This window comes from Larimichthys crocea, chromosome XII, assembly GCF_000972845.2.
Source record: "Larimichthys crocea isolate SSNF chromosome XII, L_crocea_2.0, whole genome shotgun sequence".
Taxonomy (NCBI): domain Eukaryota; kingdom Metazoa; phylum Chordata; class Actinopteri; family Sciaenidae; genus Larimichthys; species Larimichthys crocea.
In genome coordinates, this window is record NC_040022.1 from 7295479 (window position 1) to 7321110 (window position 25632).

Sequence of the window (25632 nt, forward strand, 5' to 3'; positions counted from 1 at the left end):
TCAGTAAGGTCAACTTAGCATTTATCTAGGTAAAGCGAAAGTACAGTAAGGAAGGCGCCATGAGAGGTATCTTAGATTCTAAACTATAACAGCTAAACCACTTGTAGGCGCTTGTGTTTACCATTCAATGAAAGCATGAGCATTAAATCTGCATGGTTTTGCATGTGCAGTTTGTTGAACAAGGCTTTGTGCTTTAGAGAAGCATCCGTGCAAACATTCTACACTTGAAGCCGCCACAGAGACATTGTGGCTGTAGTGTGGTTACTGTGTGCCAAACATCAAAACTGTAGCAGGCATGACAGAAAAAAAAAAAGTCCTACAAAAAAGCAAAGGAGCTCTCTGCCATTCTCTGTCAGGTTTACGCAATGTGACAGTATGGAAGTGGACCATCATACAGAGGACGGAAAGAGAAACACAGAGAGGAGGAACAGCTATGATTTGAGATGTGGTTGAATCTATAAGGGATGAGAGAGGATATTAAAGGTGAGAGGGGAAAGAAATTCACTGAGAGGTATGCACTGAGCCACGGATGGCCCAGTGGAAACACTGGGGTTTCACTCTGCTCTGGAAATATGACAGTGTCTGACGCACCTGATGGTAGGTCTGGAAAATCTGTTAAAAAAAGGGGGGGGGGGGGGGGGCATCCATAAATGTGAAAGGCTATAGGGTTTGGGCCTTGGAAAAACCATGTATATGCATGCTGTATCTCCCTGTCCTCTCTCTTCACACCAAGGCCACGTTACAGCCCCATCCGGCCCATAACTTCACTCTGCTGTTCAAGCCTGCTGTGAGGAATTACTCTGCATGGAGACTATGAAAGAAACCCTCTTAAAAAAATACTTCATCTTCTTTTTTCAAGGTTGGGCACATTCTGTAAGAAATGTAACTTTGGTTCAACATGTTTGGTTTCTTGAATTAACTAGAAACAAAACAATATAATATAATAATAACATCTAAAAAAATTTAAAAAATCAAACACATAACCTCAGCAGCTGCACAAGAAAACAGAATATATTTTATGTGTTGTGTGTATAAAAATCAGATTTTATTCTACTTCACATGGCATTTTGGCTTTCTATTAAAGCATTTTCTTGACATTTCTTCTTTTGAATTCTTAATAAAATTATAAAAAAACAAATAAAGGTTAATTCATTTAATTAAAGAACGTGGTTAATTTGGTTGCTAGACCAATGAGGTGCTCTTTTCCAGTGGACGCTGCTTTCTTGATCTGCACCATAATCACACTGGACCCACCTTTGTGTATTTGTGCGCGTACGTGTGTGTGTGTGTCCGTGTTTGTGTTCGGTTGAAGCAGCTGAGGCATGTGGAGCATGATCGTAAAGGTCTAGAGCCAGGCATGCTGAGATTCATTTCACTGCCATTCAACCGGATAAAATATCACAGCAGTTGTGGCCTGCAACAATGTCACAGTGTCTTTTTCTGTACATGTGTGTGAGATTTGTCTCTGTGCGTGTGTTTGTGCCATGGTGTTGTGCATCTTTTCAGACCAGGCGGGCCTATGGTTTCTGTCTCTGCTATTGTGAGGACACATAACTACACTGCCTTCCTAGTTTTCCATCCCATCTAACACCCCCACCCTCCTGCCTGGCCCGCCTGTTCCTGCACACAGGGTCACATGGGCGCTGTGGGCGGTTTCACGTCCCATCATTTCCTGTGGCTGGCTGTCGAGGCGGATCAGGGTGCCACACGAGTCTAATGCTGACGAGCTGAGACAACTCCGCTCTGACTGGGAGGGGTCTACTGGACCGAGCACAATCTGCAACCACCAACCCCCTCCTCTGCATAGAAACACACACACAGATAAACAAACATACACATATACTGTAGAGAACAAACCACATAGCAACAGTGTAAGCACCACTGTGCACATCTAGTGTGTATGCATGCGTAACTGTGTCACTACAGTACAAATATGAGTCATTCCAGAGGGAAAAATAGTGCATTCAAAATCTGGCTGCATTTTCCTGGTGGACATTATGAATTATTACTGTTGAGAGCATAATAACATAATGATTGCAGGCTTACAAACAAACAAATCCACTGAAGGTATTTCATTTTGGATATCTGGAAGGTGCAGACTGTCTAGTTGCCCTGCTACAGGTCAAAAACAACAAAATATGACTGACGATTACAAGAGACAGCACAAGGCCCACGAGCAGATAGACACAAATCAAGTATATCCGACGAAGGACGGAAAGAAAAAAGAAACTACAGAGCCACAAAGGCAGTGACAGAGAAGGAATGAGCTGTGTCACTGGAATTCAGCCGAGGCTGGAGGACGCAATGGCCTGTTATCTGGACTATGTCACATGTTACACCTGCACACCATCTGTGTGTATGTGTGTAACTGTGAGCATGCGTTTGTGCGTGCGTGTGCTGACGTGGACCTGTGTACGTGTGCATGTGCCAACATTTGCATGTGTGAAATCATCATCAAGACATTCGCACGCCGGGGGTGTGCGTGCATGCTCAGAGACAGATGTGGTTATATACGATAAAATGCCTGTTAAAAAGAGACAGAGCAAGTGTCGGGATAAAGAGCGGGGGCTGACGAGAAGAGACGGAATGAGAAACAGTTTGACAGAAACAGGCTAACAGTGTGAAGAGGAAGAGGGCACAGGAGAGACTGACAGACAGAAGAGTTCGAATAATAGATAGAGGTAGTGACAGGGAGTCAATGTGATGGTGAGACAATAGACAGACAGACAGTCAGGGGAGAGAGGCGGAGGGAGAGGAACAAGGCAGGCAGGGGGAAACTGTGCTTTTTTGTTCAAAGTTGTAAAACGGGGCATCCGAAGCTCTTTGCCTGGCCTTACAGCGCTGTTTTATTACTAAACTTGACAGGAGGAATTCTCAAACTGACTTTAATCTACAAAGCAATCACCTTTTCACAATAGCAATTCACTGTTATTGATTATTGATTTATTGGCTTGAGGCGAAGGCAGTGCTGAGTGTCTGTATTGATTAGTTTTCACTCTTTCTGTCACCTCTGAGCCTGTCGTCCCCTGAGTTCAGCTTTTTCAGGCAGTGAACAACACGAACATCCCCACTCTGTTGTGTATGCAGGCCACAACAATGGTCCTTGCTCCATCCATCTATTTCATACACAGTCAATCGTTTTTTTAAATCATTTAAATTACTTTTACTTTTACTACATAACGTGTCTTCTTGGATTGTCCAATGCTACAAACCAGAACATTTACAACAGCCTAAGCTATTTTGGAACAGTTGTCCCCAGATTAAATACATATAAAACACAAACAATGTTACACTAAAATGAAAATTCATGACTACCTCTTACCCTTACAGTCTTTTACAATGCTTTCATCTGATGTTTTAAACAATGAACCAGACTCAGGGCTAAGCAAATTAAAAGAAAAAGGTTAAAAAGGTATGATTAGGGGCGGTCAGTAGCGTAGTGGGTTAAATGGCCGCCCCGTGTGTGGAGGCCACAGTCCTCACTGCAGCTGGCCCCGGTTCGAATCCGGCATCAGACATTTACTGCGTGTCTCTGCCCCTTGTTTCCTGTCTATCTTCAGCTGTCCTATCATTAAAGTATTAAAAAGGCCAAAAAAATAATCTTAAAAAAAAGAAAAGAAGGTATGATTAGGTTCAGGTAACACCCAGTTAAGGTTATATAGGTGTTGAGTGAATTTGCAAGTCTGGAATGTGCCTCAGTCTCCAAGCTTCTGCATTAAAATCAGGTACTTGGCAGTAGATGTAATCCTGCAGAAATGTCTGAAATGCCTGTAAACATAACTGCTAAGATGCTGGACTGCTGAACAGGTAGCTTATACACCTTAGATCTGAACATAAGCACATAACCTAGAAATAGGCCTGAAAGGGTTATATTGGGGAGGGAATGTCTCTTTCCCCTTCCCTGTCCTGCCAGACTTCATCATCTTGTATGAAAGGATATCCATAACAACAATTTTTTCATATGGGGATCCTGTCCGTCAGACAGAATCCAATCAATGATAAATCGCCTAATGTGTATTTATTCAGAGGGCTTTGACCTGAAAATGTCAGAGTAAACACTGTGCAACATTTATAAAACTGCGGATTGATGTTTTATGAATTAAAACAGTCCATGCATTGTGCAAGCAGTGAGAATGTGTGTGCAATGTGAAGAGCGACTGGTTGGCCCGAGGGGGACTGGTAGGCCGGGAGAGATTAAAACTGCATCTCTCCACCACCTTCTCTGCCCATCCCTCAGCTCTGCTTCTGTTAGAAAACATGAGATCAAGGCACGGTGACCAGTAGCCGCTTCCGAAAAGTGTCTCATTAATCTGACTGGTTGAAAATGAATGGTGCGGTCTGACACAGCGAGTCGCGGTGACACACTGTACACGCCAACAATCATCACACCGTAGCGTGGCATGTGCCAGCCATTTTTAATACAGCTCTTGACAAGCTGAGGATGGAAGAGGAAACGGGAAAAAGCTGCTTTTGCTGTGAAATGTCACGCGCACAACGCAGAAATGGCAGCAAAGGAGGGTAAAAAACTTCGGGTATGATGTGTGTCATGACATGAAGCTGCACAATATCTTCATCTTTTAAGCAGTTTCCCTGATTATGGCTTTGGAAGGAAAGCAAGATGGAGATTAGAGAAGCAATGCGAGGAGAGGATGGGGAGTGGTATGTGACTGACAACTAGTTTATTTACTCTGCAGCTTCTCTTTCACAGTCACTACTCTGTTCTGAGCCACTGAGGGTAACTCAGATTTTTCTTTTCTTTTTTTTTCTTTCACCAAATGTCTCACCTGTATGTTTGACACAGAAACACACAGATATGGGAAAACATCGACAGTCAAATACTGTCAAATTCCTGGATCCAAAGGGGAACCAAACAGATCAGTTGGTTTGGAGTTTGGCAGGAATGTCACAGGAGCACGACCGACTTGGCAGGTATATTCTCAGCAGGGGAAAAACATGGGGAGGGGAAAGTGGGATTTGTGTATCCCAGGGGGATATTGAGGAGGCTGGAGACGTTGTTGCCATCCTCCTGTGAGATTTCCACTGTGTATTCTGGGACTGTGCCCTTCCTGTGCGCCTCTCACATCCCTAATGGGTGCCAAGGCCATTATCGACCCATGCATGTGTGTATGTGTGTGTGTATCCCAGACTTTAAGAGCTATTGTTGCCGTGTCTTTTGTACTGATTTTGTGATTAATGACGCCACAACAAACAGGACAATGGTTTGAAAGAGATTATTATCATACTGCTTTACTTTTCATGGGATTCTCATTCAGGAATTCATCCATCTGCCTGTTTCTCTGACCCGGGAAACAGTTTATAACCTGAGAAACCAGGACGGCGTGTAATGAGGTTGGAGGGAAACATATAATATTCATGAGCAACACACTACTGGACCTTGACATGACCTTCAATCCATTGGTCGGGTTAATGTGTGTTTGATTTACTTTGCACTTCAGAGCCCGTGCTTAATACAAATGTCCCTCCTTGCCTGGCCGTGTAGGCTCTTTGTGCTATTAGAGATCAGGAAAGTAAAGCGTTGATAGAGGAAAAATATGAAATTAGGCTTTATCTGCTGGATGAGAGAAAGGATGAGATCTGGTTTCAGACCTTTTTTGCTGTGGTATACACTCACTCACTCACAGGATAGAAGGGATTGACTCAGAGTTAAAATTACATCCACACACACACACAGACACTCACATCTATGAAAACATAGGCTGCTGGCTAATCCAGGCTAGTTCCAGCCGGCCTATAGGGGCCTGGTCTAATCCTGTTATCAGGCCCAACAGATGCTGTTGACAGAACAATAAGCAGGGGGCCAATATGGCAGCGTGGCCCCGAGGAGGTCATGAGCCAAACTCATCACAGCAGCAGCAGGATCGCTGGCTGGCTAGAGTGAGCTGGTCTCCACACTGGTCACACACACTGGCTCTCACAGGCTGAGCGCCTGACTGCGACAGTCGTTCACAGTGATTTGTTTTCTGGTATGCAAATCCCATTTTGCTTTGTCTGCAGTGTCACAGGGTGTAGAGTGTGGCACGTCTAAAGCTGGAAACTGACCTGAAGAATATTCAAAAATAGCCCAGACACTACACATGTAACCACTGTCATCCACTAACAGAGTTTTTCTCGAGCCTGGACAGTCAGAGAGGTAAATACATTAGACAACATCATTTTGTATCTGAGCAACCACTAAAATCCTGCATAGAAATGGATGTTTATCAGCAGCGTGGCTTATTAACTTAACTTATTTACACTGCATATTGTGTGATGAAAATGTGTAGAAACAAGGGTGAAGAGAATTTTAGGTGAACTGGTGATGTCTGCACTAAAATCAATTATATATTATTATTATGTTATATCAACTGCACACTCTCACAACCGGCAGAACACTACTTTTTAAATTTTTGTGTTTTTAGGTTTTTATTATGTTACTTCTCTTTTGTCCCAATTTTAGACAAAAAACATGCAAAATCAAACTGGAACTACTGGATTTGAATCTACAGACATGAAAGACTGTGATTTGTCTTCCAATTGTCTCAGACCACAGGCTCAAGTCTGACTTGGTGCAATTAGCCATGAGGTCTAAATCCAACTATAATCAGCCCAAATATTTTCATGTAATTCACTCTCCCAGCCATTTCCATTTTGGAACATCAACAAATCTGTACACAGAGTCAAAAAAAGAGCCAAAGTCATGTACCTTTTTAATGCTAGTTTGGGTCTCTTGGTGCTTTAATAAAGCTGTGAAGTACTCCCTCTATGTCTGTGTGTGTATCTGTGTGTGTCTGTGGTTTCTTCCAGATCATAGAAGAAAGAGAATGCCTGAGGCTGCTAGCTTTGTGTCTCAACTTCTGCACACCAACAGTCTACTACACATACAATATAATGGCTCAAAGTAAGACAGATACAGTATAGCATGGCAAACAAGCTCTAACACACACACACACACACACACACACACACACACACACACACACACACACACACACACACACACACACACACACAATGTAGATCTGAATCAGAACATTTGGCTGTTAGAGACCAAACCTGAACCAGCCACCCAACCAACCTGTCACCCATAAGCACTCACACAATGTGCTGACTCAACCTCCAGCATATACTACAGTCACTCTTTGTTCACCATTGACCAAAAGAGGATGAGGTGCGGGAGCAGAGTGCGAGGAAGGAGGAAAACTATCGAGTCGATTGGAAAAATTAAACAGGGGGAAAAGAAAAACCACAGCGGCAATACAATTGCAGTTTTATAACAAGAGGTCTGAGACTGACATTCATCATAACCAATAGAAAAGCGAGGTGACGCATACATTCATTAGATGCAACATGCAAGTCAGTCATGCATGAGGGCAGAAATAACAAATGACGTTGGCTATGATGATGAGGAAATGTTTTCCTCCACTCTCGCCGACTTTCTGGTTTGTGTCCCAGTTTAACTAAATCCCATTAAAAAGGCTTTCATCTCACTGCACTTCATTACTGGCATAAATGCTGCAGCTCACCCCAGAGAGAAGCAGGGATTAGACGCGACGAGCTCATCTAAAATGTTACGCTCTTGAACCCCAGCAGCTTTTTTAATAAAGACACTCACTTTAAATTCTCCATATTGGATTATCCAAAGAGACCCTCGAGCACAGAAGGTGTCATGAAGGTCGGGCTTGTTGTGTTACGTATAGGCTTGGGTGTTCTTGTGTACGATGGCAAACAATGCTCTGGATTTCGACGGCAGAGGTTGCTGCATGTTTCCTTTTTTAAAAAAGAGGATCGGTAGACTGAAATGGGAAATGTTGACAAAATCAGGGAAGGGACAGAGGAGAAGAGAGAGAGGGGAAAATAAAGAGGAGCTTTAGAAGCATGGGCGAGAGGAGAGAGGACAGTGGGGAGGGAGCTTGGCATTGTGTGTGTATGATTGGATGCGATGGGTCAGAGGCTTTCACACGCATTTATGAATGCTTATTTTAAGCAGAGCCCAAGCTGGGCTAATCTTTACTGCTCGCCTGAATGAGGGTGCTGATTAAAAGCTAATTATACGCTACAGATTTGGCCTCTGGTGAAGACTCCGCTGATTTGACACAGCTTGGACTCCAGCCTGGGTGCACGCCTGTGGGCTTCAGCTCCAGATAGCCATGCGCGTGTGTCTACAAATCACAGGAGAACAGCATGCATGATGGATACTGTGAGGATTGTGTTTAGGGCTGCTGTGGAATTTAAGTCCATTTTCAAGTATGGTGTTAAGAACAGTTTTATGATTTGTATATGTTTAATACCCTTTTTCCTACTCTATTCTTTTATCCCAGTATATTTTAATACATTTTATTGCACAGCATTTGACAGCTGTTTAGTAGTTACTTTGCGAATTAATACAAAAAACAGCTGCAACATTACAATGCCTTCTGCATAATAATGCATGCATAATAATTATTCAATATTATATAACTCAACAGCGGTTATTCAACTGCATTATGGGCTAATTGATAATTTAGGATATCCTTTTGTATTTGTAATAATATAATGTTTTTAGAGTGGGTCCCCCATTTTGTTAATGTAACACAGAGGGTTGAGCGCCCACAGGTTTTTCAAGAGCTGTTTTGAAGCTGGCTAGTTCTGATTCAACCTAAATCTAAATATTGGCAATGATGTGGATCATCGTTGGAGCTGAGGTGGACCAAATGAAGACTGGGTGCTCAAAAAAGCCATCTGAAGGGGCACACACCTTTCAATCAAAGTGGTCACACGGTTAATTACGCATAACTTTAAGATTTAATATCATTTGAATGGGCGAGTTAAATAGAAATTCACCCCAATACATTCATAAATGGTGAAATTAGCAATAGAGACCAAAACAGTTTTTTGTATCAGGCTTTAAATACGTTTAGTTCTGCTGTGAAGTTGGACATTTTAACATGGGGGGTTATGGAGACTGACTTGTTCTTTAGCCAGCCTCAAGTACAACCTGTACAAGTTTAAGGAGCTGCAGTTTTTTGGCACTTCTGCATAAGCTTCACTCCACATCCACGGAAGTTGCCACTTGGGGTAAACCTGCATTTGACCCATCTGGCAGAACATTTTGTAAGACAAAACATTCTAAGCAAACAACTCTGTACTATATGTCTGTTATCACTTTGTAGATTTGTTCCTTTTTGTTGAAACTATTTGTGTTCATAATTCCTGAAATTAATCCCTAAGTAATTTGTTTACATCTTGCCTTATTGCCTTTTTTCAGCTTCTCTGGAGCTTTGTCTGTGGTCTGAAGTTACTCTGACAACACACGTCAAAGTGTTAATTACCAGTCTTCTTATACACCTGACACTGTTGCTAATTAGCTTTCAGCCTACAATGGCACTTCTTTGTCGGCGGTATTGCTTGGCAATTGTTTTCAAGGTTAAATTCCTTTTTTTAATGAAGTTGTTATTTTATTGCCTGACATGACATTTATGTGCATGACAGAAAACAGTTACAAAACCGAAAACAAAACTGTACAAAGACAGTTTTATCCTTTTATTTTGGTAGTTTTATAGAGAAGCATTTTAATACATTTACATTTTTGGAAGCATTCTGTTTGCACTGCGTGTTTGCATGGTGGTTTATACATCTTGTAGCTGACAGTACCAGTATATGTGCATCCAAAGTTTCTTTTCATCTGCCTCTCCTCAGTTTTCTCTCATTCCTTACTTTTTAAGTCTCAATATCTGACTTATATGTGTGATTGGCTTTGAGTCTTTTCCTTTTCCCTCCTCTAGCTGCCATTCCACTGCTCGATCACACAGACAGGAGAGGGTTAAAATCTCATATAACTGCAGTGAGGGAGAGAAAACGGAGTGAATCCTTCGCTGCCTGTTAGCATCTTGTCTTTGACATCATTACTACTCCGGCATAGCAATGTTCCACGCCTATGACCCTCCCGCAGGAACTAACCTCGGTGAAACACCACAACAACACACGCAGAAAAAAACATGTCTCACAGCCAATTGCCTACAGGGTGCCTTACGGTCCTTGGCTATTTATGTCTTGGGCAGTGACACAGTCAGTTTGTTCAACTGCTTATTTTCTTACCAACTATGCACTACTAACAGCCAGCATTTCAATAAAGTGGCACATAAAAATGCATTAGCTTTTCAGCAGCTGCATTACAGAGATATTTCGTTTGTTCTTTATGAGCTGAGAAATAAAGGATGATGGTGATGGTAAGAGGAAAAAAGTAGTCGGTTGCTTTTTTTAAGCATCACTTTGAGCCACACCTTGAGATTTAATTTTCCCATGGGTAGCAAGTAAAAAAAAAAAAAAAGTCTGTCTCATATCTGATGTTGTTATATCAACCAAAGACAGTTTAAAATCTTCTTCTTCTACTACTGGAGAGCAGCAACAGCCTGCAGATGCTCAGGCACCTTGTCAACAATAGAGGGAGGACAACTCTACATGCTCACCTTCATGTCAAGGACAAGATAATTCACAGCTAGATCACACCTGGTCACTGCCTCCATGTGGGTGTTTGTGTATGTGTGCGTTTGTGTGTGTATTTGTTTGAGAGCTGGTGTATGACTGGAGGCATCTTGACAACTCCAACCTTCCCTCTCTAACTCCCATTTCTTCCTCTCTCTTTCTCCATCTCCCCTCCCCCTTTCCCCCCCCACCTTCCTTGCCTGTCTTTATTATTAGTGGCAGCTAGAGGCAGTGGACCGGAAAATTCCCATCGAGAAACAAACCCACATCTGCATATTACAGCCCTGTTTCACGTCTGCCATGAGCGAATAAATTAATACATGAATAACAATGAAAATCATCCGTGAGTTGCCTCACTCGCTCTCTAAATGCCGTTGTGTGTGTGTGTGTGTGTGTGTGTGTGTGTTTGTGTGCATGCTTGTGTGTGTGAGAGTCCGGAGGAGGTGTAGCTGTCTCTTGGCTATGCTCACCGGGGAACTGCGAGCATTTGCATAAAACCTCTAAGACGTGGCATACCGACAGTACAGTAGGTAAGCTCACAAGCCAGGTGGCAACCTGTGTTTGGACACAAACTGATTCAAGTTCAGCTCTGTCCTTAGAAACACCTGTGCAGTGATCATCGTGGGTTTACCTGTGCAGTGACTGATTTTCCCCCTTTCTTCTTTCCTTGTTTAATAATAATAATAATAATAATAATAATAATAATGATAATGATAATAATAATAAAAAAAGTAATGTATAATAATTCTATAACTACATTAAAACAGCATTCTTTAACTTTTTTATCTGTTTTAATTTCATTTCAGTTTTGCCTTAATGATTTTGACTTTAAAAATGTATTTGAATTCATTTAGATCTGTTTTTTCTTAGTTGGGTCTTTAAGTCTAACTGAAATAAAATGGCAGAATTTTTATTCTGCAACACTAAATAGAACATATCTCCTCCTGTAGCCGGACAGCAGCCTGCTAGACATCAAAGAAGCCATAGACATTTAACAATTTCAACAAACGCATTAGTTTCTCTGCTGAAATGTCCTTCTTATCTCACTCACAAACTTCAACACACATCTCGTCCTACGTCATAGCTTGTTGTACATGCCACCAAACAAATACTCATCTGGGGAAAGTAAACTGCTCACATTATTTTTCAGGTTACATGAATAATTAACTGCTCAGCTACAGTACATTTAACAGCTTTAAACGTAACTACAAATATCACTTCAGTCCATTTTGACGTTGGTGTCACACTGTCTGCACATGACATGTAGGCTACAGCTTTGTCTGCCTTGTCTCTCGTTCCCCTGCTGAAGCTCAGCCTGCCAGCTACTATAAAACTAACAGGAACATTTTTCTGATATTTCCTTAAAAGTGTCTTTTCTTCCATCCATCCATCTTCTGTAACTGCTTATCCTTATCACACCCTGGACAAGTCGCCAGTTCATCACTGGGCTGACACACAGAGACAAAACAACCATTCACACTCACATTCACGAATACGGGCACTTTAGAGTCACCAATTAACCTATTAACTGCACATTTATGGACTGTGGGACTAAGCCTGGCGAGGACCTGGAGAGAACCCATGCAGACATTAATTATAAAATGTCAAGAATTCGCTTAAAAACGTTCTGTCAGACTGAAAATTAATAAGAAGGTGGTTTAGCTTACAGTTAAAGCATTTGGCTTCCTCACTGCATCCCCGTGTATCCTAAGTGTTAACACTTAGTTAATCATTTGATTCAGTTTGGTACAAACACGGATGTAAATGTACACAGATGTCTCTGTGAAATGAAGGTATGAGGATGTGAGCGCGTTTGCGAAAAAAGCTACTTTCGTCTACGCCAGTGAGATGTGATATTTTTGTTTGTTGGCGCACCATATGTGCCCTCCCTCCCACTCTCAATCTCACCACATTTCACCTACTTTACATCTGTTTACTAAAGCCTGTCTACTTCAGTTTAGTGTGCGACACGTTGAGGGTCTCTGGAGGTCCACCGTGACTAGCAAACAACAGTCAGAGTACTTTGCAACGGATTCCACTCATTCAATGTGATACAAGGACTCTCATGAGATCAGATCAGATTTCAAAATATTACACATCCCAATGCTGAGAGACAAAAACTCAGTGACCCTCTGCAGAGCTGGTTCTGGCATCCCATAGTGCATTGCTTCCGTTGACAAGGCACTGCATGTAAAAGAATGGAGGTTTGTGTGAACCTTGGGAACTGCGAGGCAGAGCAAACTTTAAGGGTCCATATATCATGTGTCCATTAGCAGACAGCTCTGCCTCGTTCAGTAAATGACAGTGTTTGTCTACGTCTGCCTCTACGTCTCTCTCTCTCTCACACACACACACAAACTCGATTCAAGCCACCCTCTCAATCTCCTTTTTAATCTTTACCCCTTTTCTCTATCTCAGTCTCACCAATGTGATGTATCCTTCCCATCTTAGAACCTCCATCTTCCTTGTTCCTCTCCTTCATCTGCTTTATCACTCTCTCTATCTCTCCTTTATTGGTGACTACCTTTTCCCTCTCTCTAACCTCCATTCCCATCCCTGGATACAGCTGGTAATAAGTCACTCTGCTGTAATTTTGCCCTTCTAAAGGCCTGTAATGATGGGGCTCAGAGGATGCCTAAGGTGGAGGCGAGATGAGGGGAGGGAGGTTAAAAGGACTCCTCTCTGCCCAGGGAGAAAGCCTTTCATGGGCCTTTTTGCAATGAGCCACTGAAAAGAGGGCTAAATTGGCCAAGAGAGAAAGAGAGAGACAGTGACGGTGAGGCTCATCAGGTCACATTGTCCCTTTGTTGTTTCTATATCAAATGTACAATATGTCTATTGATGTTCAGTCTGTTGGAGGGGCAGGGGGAAAAAAACATGTTCTCTTTGACATGCACAAACACTGATACAACACTTGTGTTGTCGGATTGTGAAGAAAGAAAGGACACAGGGAGAGGGAATGAGGGAAACAGCGAGTGAGAAAACGAGGGTCGCGCCAGGTGACCAAATTAACAAAATACTGTTGAAAGTGACTGATATATTCTGACATTTAGCAAACTGGCAAACAGTTCAATTCATTTAGCAGATATGTCTGCAGCAGCTGCGGAAACGTGGGTTTGCGTATCAGACGAGACCAGATAAGGGCTCAGTGAGATTCGCTTGGCCTTCTAGACAGACAGAGCTGGTCGACCTGTCAGAGACCAGGTAAACAGAGACATCGGATGATTTCTGAGAGATGTGCCCTTGTCCCTGTGGCCTTATGAGCGCTGCTCTTCATGTTTCTCGCTCCACTGGGCCCTGTGTGCTGACCCGATATGCGCATATGACCTTTTTCCAGGGTTTGAACTGCCGTCACACACAGGGGTGCACCCTGGGGTGGAGCGGAGAGAAGGGAGGGAGGGATCTGAGGAGCACAGGTGGGAACAAAGTGCAGCACTCCACCGCCATATTGTATTTCAGGGGATTTAATTGCCAACACAATAAAAAGACACTGAGGGGAATAAAGGGTTTTGTAGTTATTAAAATCTCTACAATGATTTTGGAGGATGGTACACATGGAGGTATAAAATCACCTATACATCATCATCAGGATTTTAATTTAATGTCTCATTGATTTAAAGAATATTTTTGAGATTTTGATGTTTATATCGATTTTGATGTCTGCCCAAATGACACAGCCAGGAAGCAGGTGTTTTCTGGAATTTTCTGGAAGAGGTACAACGATCAGGACAGACACTAAGGCCGCTACAGAAACATCACACACAAGTTAACGTATGCACATGTGTTGTATGTCCGAAGGCGCAGGGAGGGATGAGTCGTTTCCTTTCGCTGGGCAAAAAAAATAAAAAAAATAGGAAAATGGCAAGGCAGCACAAAAATAAAAACGCAGATGTGCAAATGCATTCAAGCAGAAAATCCTTGCCTTTAATCCAATTCCTCACGCTTTATTAAAACAGAGCAAGACAGAGTCAGGCAGGGACCATGATGAAGAGACTAACCATGAAGAAGAGGCTCACATTACACAGAAATACACCAACACACACACATACACACACAGACTGCACAAATCAAAGGAAAATGAGATATGAGAAGACCATGGAAAAAAAACAAATGCAAATTATCTCTCTCTCTCTTTCTCCTCCTCCTCCTCCTCTTGGGTTCTGTCTCTCACAGAAAACACATCCACACACACGACACATTTATGCCTCCTCACAAAGCTAAGAAGGATTAACCCAACAGAAAATACAAACAACCACACACAGGCAAACAGTGTGTTGTCAGATTGTTAGATTTATAGATCCACAGGCGCCTCTGTTGGGTCATATCAGGCCAGGCTGCTGTCCACTCTCTCCATGCCCTTTTCTTCTCTCTCGCTCCCTTTCCCCTTCCATCATCATTTGATCATCTGCTCTGAAAATGAGAGTTATTTATAGAACCAGACAAGTATGCTTGAGTATGAGCTAGTGCGTGAGTGCATAAGGCATTTCTTTCAGGGGCGTGGTATGTTTTTGTCCATCTCCATACTTTGGTGAATCCAGCTGTGTGTCCTTGGCCAAAATAAACACATAACAATTCTAATTCTAATTTATTGAGGCCTGTCTCTCTCAGAGGACTCATTGCTGCTCATTGATTGGTCAGAGGACGTCTGTTTCATAGCCTACTAACAAACATGCACACAGTAGCAAACAACAAAGTCAAAAGTGTACATGGGTGTTTGAGCTGTCTGCTGTTTACAGAAAGTGATCAGATGCAGTGATGCATCACAGTGTTTACGATTTCGTAATTACTATATCAGTTGAACTAATAACCAGAGCTGTGGACTTGAGACTTGGATTAAAGTCAGACTGAAGTCCCAAAACTGAGATCTGGAAACTTGGTAAAGAACATACTTGAGTAAAACAACATAGATGTTTTGCATAGACACTGAATATTATGCCTTTGTGCTGAAGGGATCTAACTCTAAGGAGAAAATGCTATTAACAAAATCTTCATAGAAAACAGAAATGCCAGGTCATTTTCATGGCTAGCATTTGACAAGGCGCAAGACTTGGACTTGTTTTGATTGACTTGAGACTTTTTTGTGTTTAGTCTAAATGGAGGCTGAAAATAATTATTGTGAGTGTATTGTGTCTTTATGCTCAGTGTCCTTGAGGGAGGTACAAAACTGTCAGCAGCTTGTGTCAATAACACATTCAACAATAATCAAACTTAACAGATATAACCTTGTGACAGACAGGATGTAAATTAAGAAGCTTGAATACTGACACAGCACAAGGGCTTTGACGTAAATATACATCTCTCTGTGCACATGTTTGGATGCACTGATCTCAATGTATGATGCAGGCTGTGAGGGTAAAATCTTGTGATAGACATTAAGGTGAACATAAAGAGATGAAGAATGAAGAATAATAAGAAACAGCATCTGGACCTTTCTGTTTTGAAGATAGATTTTGAGCAAGACTAGAAACTATGAGTCACTACCACTGCCTGGGCTTCTCTCCTTTTATTTCTAAGAAGTAGAAAAGTGCATTTAGTAAAGTGTAGATCTCCACCAGACAACAGATGCACAACAGAAGCACCTACTGCAATGACAAAACAATTGCAGATGCAACTAGCTGAGATTTGCAAGTTTTGAATTGAAGTATTTTTTTTCTATAGTATAGTTTATGTATATAGAAAAGTGTAATAGTATTGTAACTGAACATCTTGGGTTTGTCTAACTGTATAAACTTAACAAACTTAACTTTTTGAGCTTTATTTGACAGACGGCTGAAGAGTGACGAGGGAGAGAGAGAGAGATGGGGTATGACATGCGGGAAAGAGGCCACAGGTTGGATTCGAACCCTGGGCCGCCACGGCAAAGACTGAGCCTTTGTACATGGGGTGGATGCTCTACCAACTGAGCTAAACGACACCCCCAGGCTTCACAACAGTGTTATTTACCTAAAACATTTTGTTGTAACTCACCACACAGATTCTCTAACCCCTCCCAAAGAAAGTGTTGAATCCCTTTATCTTAATCTCCAGAGGTTTCCGTTAAAAATGAAACCAAACTTTTCTATGGATGTCAGTTTTTTAACCATGTCAACTGCCAAGATGTGGCTAAGGTGGACAAGGTAAGCCTTGTTTGTAGCTGAATATGTTGTCTCTAAACTTATTTCTGCTCCACCACACACACATTAACTGCCCCACATTAACAATGATAGGGAAATCAACTAATTGAACAGGATCCAAGTTGAAAACTTAGATAAATAAAGGTCAGCATGATAGCATTAAAAAGCAGTTAATACGCTACACAAATAATATTAATTCAACTTAGTATCACTTCATATTTTTCCCCTGGTCAACCATACTCCACCATGCAGCACCACTGTGCCCCGACAGTGAGAAACTGAGAAATTCATACTTATTAGGCTATTTATTGTTTTACTCATCAAGCTAATACTATTAGGCAAACACAGGATGCTCCATCAATATGACATTACACTATTTAATGCATCTTACAGAAAGATTATGCTACACTATACAAAAGGTGAGATTGCAGTAGGCACTTTGCCATCTATTACCTGGTGGACTCTACTGAGTACACTCTTCTAGTTAATGAGTAAATTTTGCAGGTGATATAAATGCATAAATATGAACACAGTGATATATAAATATCTGTAAAATATCTATCCACCACAAGTTTTTGCTCTGGTTTAAAAAAAATGTCTATGGCATTGAAATATTGCAAACAATGTGATTGTTTTTCTTTTTGGACAGGATGATATATAGCCAGCATTAGCAGCCATAAAAGAACCATGACAATGTAAAAAATATCTTGTGGATTTGTTTTGTTTCTCTTAAGAAGGTTTATTCTATCTTCTGGAAAACTATTTGCTTCAGCCTAGCTGATCGAAAAACACCTTATTTGTGTTGGATTTTTAAGAAAAGTTTCAGGCTAAACTGTAAACATTCCTTTAAATGAGCAACATGTGTTTTTTAAACATCAATGAATCATTGCACCTTAATTTTAAGATGCTTATATGAAAATCTATATTTAAAAAATACCGTAGTCCTTCATTCACAGTGAGTTTGTAATGAAACATTAACACAAAAATGGGACTGAACTGCAAAAATGAACGCCCTAACTCAAACATCTGGACTCCATCCAGATCAGACAGCAAGCTTCTCTACACATTATTCTCCACGATAACAGAGTGAAATCACTTAATCACTAGCACATTCTTCTTGCAGTAGGACTGGCTGCGCCACATGTCCAGCATCCATGCCAGAGCGAGGAAGAGATGAGGAAGAAGAGAGGAAGAAAGGGAGAGACAGAGAGAGAGGGAGAGAGAGAGCCTGAACCCACTGTCAGCTCAGTGAAGCAGAGATGGAGGGAAACACACACCGACACGCAAACGATTCGCTGGAGGTAGCACACACACACACACACACACACACACACACACGCACATCGATTTGTTTTATTCTTTATTCATGGAATCTATAAACCTATAAACATCCATACCAGGCGCTGATGCTTCACTGTACATATGTGGACTGACAAACACGAGGATGAGGATCTATTGATGTTTCTGCAGCACAAGTTACAGACTCTGCAGCATTTAAAAATTCTAAAAATATCTGAACCAGACATGCAGGATGCGCACATACGTACACAGACACACATACACAGACACACACAGACAGCAGAGAGGCTGTGGTGGAGCTGAGGACACAGCAGGGCTGGCTGCCTGAGGGAGTCAGCAGAAGGTGAGCCGAGATAAGGCTGTGTGATTGTGACTGCATGTCAGAGAGAATCTGCACAGCACAACAGTTCAGCATTCTCTACACACACACATGCGTGCACACACACACTAAACAACACTTAAACACCTACCCACAAACTTTTATATATGCAGCCTGCATAACCTGCAGCAGTGTACCAAAAACAGGGAGTTTAGACAACACGTGGCCTGGGTGTATGACAGAGTTTCTGGTATATTATAGAATTTATCAAGCTTATTCCATACTTGCCGGCACCCTGACACACAAAGTCGCCCTAAAAGAACTGGTGAAGACAAAGGCAGAATGATAAAACACAAGTTGCACTTGAACACACAGGTAAGATTCGAGTCTATGGCAAGCTGGCAGCTGACATGTACGTGTGCTCTGCACTTCCATGAGGGGAATGAATGGATCAAACCCAAATACCCAGCATTGAGGAAATCCAAATAAAACAAAGTAGCCTACTATTTTATCACCATTGTGAATCAGGTTCAAGAATATGCCTCACAAAATGTTGCAGAACTGGAAACGTTTTGCTTTAAACTGAAGTTGTCAGCCTGTAGACTTTTGTTTGTGGAATAAAAAAAAAAAGTTGAAATCAGTAAAATCACTGATTCACTAGGTTGAACAGCCAGTTGGACAGCTCCATCTCACTGGCTGCCTCTGCTGCAGACTGAACATGCTGAATCAGGCAAACAGCCGCAGATAAGGGCTGATTAGATCCAACAGTGCCAGGGCCTTAAATGCTGTGTGTGGGTTTATGTGTGTGAATGAGTGAATAAATAGTTCTTGGTCTTGTATCTTGAGGAAAAATAAAAACACACCTTTTCAGAGTGTATTAATTTTAGTACAAAACATGCATGCATGCACACACACAGAGACACATGCACATATTTTTTCTGTGCCCATCAACTTACAAACCCTAAGATAAACCAGACTAATGGATGTTTCTGCATGAAGAAGTTCTCACCAAAAAGTAGGACCCAAATTTCAGCTCAGAACCAGCAGAGTTCTTATATGTGCTGATCTCAGGCTTTGACCACACTACTGGAGATAAATCTGAAAATACAGTTTACTGTTGAAAGTTTATAATGAGTTAAGTTATAATAAATTTGCAAAAGTTTTGCTGCTCATATTGACAGAAATGTTTAAATGTCCTCTTTTATCTCCTCTCATCAATACTAACAATGTATTATTCAAGCAAGCTTCAATAGAGACGTGTTGTTGTTGACATGTTGTATGTGTGTCTAAACATAAATTTGATCAATTGTCATAACTGCTGCCTAACAAATTCCTCAGGTACTGCAAAGAACTGCAGATTAAAAATCAATATTTCATACTCATGCAGACTTCTGACACAACAAAAAAATACGTTAATAAACCTCAGTTAAGCAGTCACAAGAAGAATCGTGGGCAACAAAATGCCTCTTAACATTACTGCCAAGTTGATGTATTGTACCAATCGAAACCTTCATATTTCATGGTTTTCCACATTATTTTCTACATTGTAAATCAAAACACTGAAGACATCAACACTATAAAATAACACATATGGAATTGTGTGTTAAACAAAAAAGTGTCAAACCAGAATATATGTCTTATATTTTAGCTTTAGAAGCCACTTTTTGCTTTGATAACAGCTTTGCACACTTGAAATGGTTTTCCAACAGTCTTGAGGGAGTTCATATATATACACTGAACACTTTTTTTGGCTGCTTTTCCTTTACTCTGCGATCCAACTCATCCTAAACCAACTCAAATTGGATGGTTGTGGAGGCCAGGTCACCTCCTCTGCTTCTTGTTCAAACAGCCTTTACATAACCTTGAGGTGTGATTTAGGTCATCGTCCAATTGAAAAACAAATGATGGTCCCGCTAAGCACAAAGCAAATGGAATGGCAGGTTGATGCAGAATGTTGTGGTAGCCATGCTGGTTAAATGTGCCTTGAATCAATTGAATTTTGACAACAATAATGCCCAACTAAACCCCACAACACCACACCTCCTCCACCATTTTTCATGGTGGGAACCACACATGCAGATACCATGCAGATTTTCAATGTCTGGTTCCAAATGCTGTGTCTCACAAAGACATTTGAACTCATCAGACCAAAATACAGATTTCCACTGGTCTGATGTCCATTCATGTGTGTTTTTTGGCCCTAGCAATTCTCTTCTTCTTGTTGATTTTCTTCAGACGTAGTTTCTTTCAAAATTTGACCATGAAGGCCTGATTCACACCCCTCCTCCTCCTCTCCTCTGAACAGTCGATGTTGAGCTGTATCTGTTGAAGCATTGAACTCTGTGAAGCATTTATGTGGGCTCTAATCTGAGGTGCTGGAGATTTTTGAGGCTGATAACTGTAATGAATTTATCATCTACAGCAGAGGTAATTCTTGTTCTTCCTTTTCTGGGGTGGTCCTCATTAGAGCCAGTTTCATCATAGCGTTTGATGGTTTTTGCGACTGCACTCAAAAGCATACTCGAAGTTCTTGAAATTTTCCAGACTGACTGACCTTTATGTCTTTGAATAATGAGTGGTCGCTTCTCTTCACTTAGTTAAGTGTTCCTTGCCATAATCACAATTATTACAGTAGTCAAATTGGACTATTTACTGTATTAAGAAGGCAAGACTAATTATTAACTTTTGACAAGGCACAATTGTTAATTGAAAAGCATTTCAGGTCACTACAACATGAAGCTGATTCAGAAAATGCCAAGAATGAAGAATCTAAAATCTAAAACATATTTTCCTTTGTTTACACTTTTTTTTGTTTATCATATGATTCCATTTGTGTTCTTTCATAGTTTGAGGTCTTCGGTGTTATTCTACAAAAAGAAAACATTGAATGAGAAGGTGTGGCCAAGCTTTTGAGTGGTATGGTGTGTTGGTGAATCATATGTCAGCATATTAAAAGAAATTCTGTTCATGTGTGCACAAAAATGTAGGCACTGTGGAGGATGTTTTGAAAGCTCAGTTTTTATTGATCAAACCCAATGGCAGAGTTGGCCAAAGATTTGCTTTTCAATAGATCTACGTTATCGTGTAGCCTTTGTGGTCTGTGTTTAATTTTTAATTTACTTGTCACAATTGGGAATAACGCTAAATGCTTTGGAACAAAGCTGCTTTGTGTCTAAAAATATTATTTTAGCCCACTTTAAACAAAACATCAATGAATTCTTTAGTGATTGGCATTTTTACAGCGTGTTGCAGCCGAGTCCTTGTCAATCAAATAATCTTCATGTGATTTACACATATAAAAAACATTCTTCACAAATTACAATTCCTCAAGTTCTTGTCCTTCCTGGAGAGTAGATGATCAAACCCTGAACTTAACTGATCCCAACAAGACACAGTGTAAGCTTCAGTATAACGAATTACAGTGTTCTTACTTACTGTAATTCAGTGTTTCCTTCGACTAAGAAAACAGTGCATCCCGTGCATCTCTTACGAGGACAAAGATACAAAGACAGACTCAGAGCCTCCCATTAATTGTTGTCCTTGGTTTTAAACTACTCACTGTCACAAAAAAAAATTAAGAGAACACTGTTCGTAAACTAAGAGGTTGGTAAGCCTCACGTTAAGCAACAACAAAACTACATAACACAACCAGTTCTGAACACAAAACACGCCGTTCTTCTTTCTACAGCAAAGTAACAAAACTGATAGGGTGAAACTGTGTCGACTTACAAACATCAAATGCCAGCAATGTTATCCAAATTCACAGCCACTGCAGTCCTTCACAATAAGATGGAATAAAGGAATAAACGATACGATCATCAGCACCTCTGTTGGAGTACGTAGTGGTTAAGTGCCTTACTCAAGGGTATATTGTTCTCACATAGATTTCCCCAGATATCTTGGAACCTGAGCTGAACGAGCTTACTTCTTTGAACATCAGTCCAGCATTGCCTCTGAAATAAATATATTTTATTTGACATTTAATCATTTATATCTACTCCTAAAATGAGATTATTTCACTTTTAAAGATTTTATATCCTGATGGTACCAAATGCCATTTTCAGATAGTGTTGGTTCAGGAACTGCCAAGCTCTTTCAGAAACACAGACTGAGATGCACAAAATATACAGATAAAAACTTACATGCACCTGACTAAATGATCTGCCCTGTTGCCTGTTAACAGTGTGTATATCTGGAGGGCTGGATTGGTTTATGTGCAGAGACACAATCACCATGTTTCTCAGTGTCAAGAATCAACAGAATAGCCATGTGACCCCACAGTCTCTACTCAGATGGCAATTTAATCTTGAACTGGGTTTTTTTAAATTGTTAGTCCTATTTATTGGCCGGGTAGGTAGGGCTTACTGTCTGTCTGCATACTTTTATAACTGTGTGAGTGTTGTGTGTGTGCATCCTTTGGCAAAGGCAGAAGAAAGAGCAAAAGAAACACCACGAGTGTGAACAAATCAAACCTAACTGAGAAACCGATTCCCCCTGGAGCAGAGTCCTAATCGAGGCTGTGACTAGAATGACAAAATGTCTAACTTAACTCCAGCCGCATCACTCCCAGGAACACAACCATCAAACCAAACCAGCACTTAATTAGCTTCTCAGTTGCTGACTTTACTCAGCTCTGCTCCACTTGTGTATGTGTGTTAATGTGTGTGTGTGTGTCCTCAGCCCAAGGCTCTGTCTGAACACATTTCAGCAAATAGAATCCAATTTGTTTAACTTCTACTGAATACAAGTAGGGGGGTTGGCACACAGAGAATGGTGACAGTGGACTGTGAACAGTGTGTGGGATTCTGTTATTGTGCATGGTCCTCTTGTGATAAACAGTGTTACAAAATCCAGTGGCAGAGCACTCTATCCCGTGTTCACCATTTATATGTCATTTTGCAACTATAAAGAAACAAAGCGGTCAGCGAAGCAGACCTACCTGTGTTACTAGGCATCTTGCCATTGCTGATCTGCTTGAGTCTCTTCTGGTGGGATTTGCCGTTGTAGTGGATCTGGGCCTGTGCGGCTGAGTTGAGTTGGATGTTGCAGACCTCACACAATGTGTAGCTCCGCTGCTTTCTCTCCCTTTTCAGTCTATGGAGCGCAGAAGGCAGGACGCCCCCTGGTGATTGCTCATCTAGTACTGCACCCTCATCCTGGGTGTCGCAGCAAGGCTCGGCATCCATCTGCGTTCCCAGCCCGGCACCAAAGCCTCTCCTGTCCTGCTCGGTGTTAGGCAGAGCTGATGGACTGAACGGTCGTTTCATACCTGTGAAAGAAGAAGAGGAGAGGATAAATACTAAAACAAGGACAACATGGTGAACCGGATGAAAGGTTAGTATCACTTAGAGGCTCACGTTACAACTCAGGTGTCAGACAACTTCGTGCAAAAATGTTTACGGAAACGTTACACAAGTCTGATACTGCCTCTCTTTCTGAAGTGTTCGCATGTGCAACACAGCATGGCACAGTGTGAGGCCGTGTGTCCTGTCCCCTGTAGATGGAGGTATCAATATCCCTAATCTGGCCTGACCTGGCTCACCCAGCATACAAAGCCAGCCTGTTAAAACCTGATAGCCGCAGAGAACACACAGGCAAAAATACCTCTGATTCCCAAAGCTTTGTAGAGGAGCATGTGGAATCTGACCCCGTTCTTGTCTGATGTAAGTCATGCTTGTCAGCACCCCCTAAACAAAGACACCTGCACTGAACACACACCCACACACACACACTCATAAAGACATCAGGAAACAAAAGACTGGGCATAAATATGTACATAATCACACTGCACAGTGGGAAGTCCAAGCAGTGGTGGTCCTGGGGTGCAATGACGCACCACTTGGGGGAGACAGAGTGCTGTAGTGCGGCTCTCTGAGGACCAGTGAGGCCCCCTCTGTCAAAACCGGTTCACTTGTGATGACTCCATGCCTGCTTGCTGTCTGTGTGCTGCCTGCAAGTCAAAACGCTGCGGCAGTGGCTGGACTTCCTCTGTAGAGGATCTCAGCCAAGTCGTTGCTGGATCAGATCGGCAAACAGGAAAACAAATTGGAAGTTTTGGGCTTATGATCATGTTTCCTGACACTGAGGTTCAGATTAGAACGGCTGAAATACTGATACAACAGCAACTGCATTAAACAAATATGAAAGAGCTTAAGCTGCCACACTTGTCTCATCTACTGTTTGTACAACTAGCTGTAAAAGCATGTGAAAACCTGAATACCCTGACTGACCTGGATATGTTTGGGGGTTAAAAGGAAAGCACAACAGTGATACTAAAAGAGACAAACAAGCAAAGTGAAACAAAGTGAACACTTCAGTTTTTCCATGGAGGGCTCTGTGGTCAGAGAAAACATCTTCCCTGGATACACAGAGATGTTTGTTTCATTTGCAGCTACTGTCTCTATAAATAAATAAAAAGGTGAGTCTACAGTAGCTCTGTGAAGGATTGAGACATCACCATTGGAAAAAGCCCCTGAAATACACCCAGCTGTGCATTTCTGCTGTTGGCTTTTTGCCTTTGCTTCAAGTTATTTACGTAAACACCGAAACCGCTCTGACACACACACACAGAATGGAGTCTGTGATGCATACATACCTACATGCATGAAAAATGCAGGCACACACACACACACATACACGCACTGCTCAAAAACACATTAGGGCAAGCAGCCTCCATGAAAGCGGCTATTCACGTTGCCAATCTGGGAGCACTCAAGAGGCTCCATCAGATGTTTTCTCAAAAGCTTTGAGCAATGCTGCTCTCTGGCACTGAATGAAAAAAATCTCTGTGGTCCTTAACCACGCAACCTCCTCGTGCTTCTGCCAAACTACTCCGCCAGCCACCCCAAATTAGCATGGTTGTAAAAACAAAACCCTCAATAAAGACCTACAGAACATAACATACAAGACCATCACAACCTTACATTAAGTGGCAGTTCTTCATAGAGCATAAAACACTCATATATAAACAACTGATCTCAAAGACTGCTCATGTTTTTGAAGATAAAAGCAGGTACTCCTTTTTGTGTAATTGGGTGTAAATAAAGCTTGCCTTAGAGATTCAATGGATATTTATGCAGCATGATGGAGAAACTGGGAAGAGTGCAGAGAGATTTTTATTTATTTATTTATTATTTGTTGAGTTCCTTTGTTATAGAGCTATAGGAAAACCTTAAAAGATTTTAATATTTTCAATCTATTGGTAGTAAAAAATAAATTTTTTATTAAGTAATCAGAGTAAACAGAGACAAGTGGTCCTCGTTCACAGAGTTTGCCATGCTTCTACAGTAGCCCAGAGTGGACAAACTAAATGCTGGTTCTTGAGTCTTTCACTATTATGCATTTCATGGCAACCATGGTTTCTTGTTCATGCTCAAAAGGAGCGGGTGAAGCAAGAGGGTTGCAATCAGATTTCCATTTTTCTTTTCTTTTTTTTCACTT

General features: G+C 41.4%; 1 protein-coding gene across 4 annotated transcripts in view; it reads right to left on the reverse strand.

Moving 5' to 3' along the window:
- The window catches only part of znf385c (zinc finger protein 385C), a 136392-nt gene that overhangs the window by 55445 nt on the left and 55315 nt on the right, over positions 1 to 25632 (reverse strand). For all 4 annotated transcript variants that reach the window (XM_027285788.1, XM_027285790.1, XM_019258649.2 and 1 more), the window contains one exon: positions 23132 to 23461. In XM_027285788.1, coding sequence (XP_027141589.1) covers positions 23132 to 23459 — 328 coding nt within the window. In that variant the 5' untranslated portion in view covers positions 23460 to 23461. The remainder of the gene's footprint in view (positions 1 to 23131; positions 23462 to 25632) is intronic.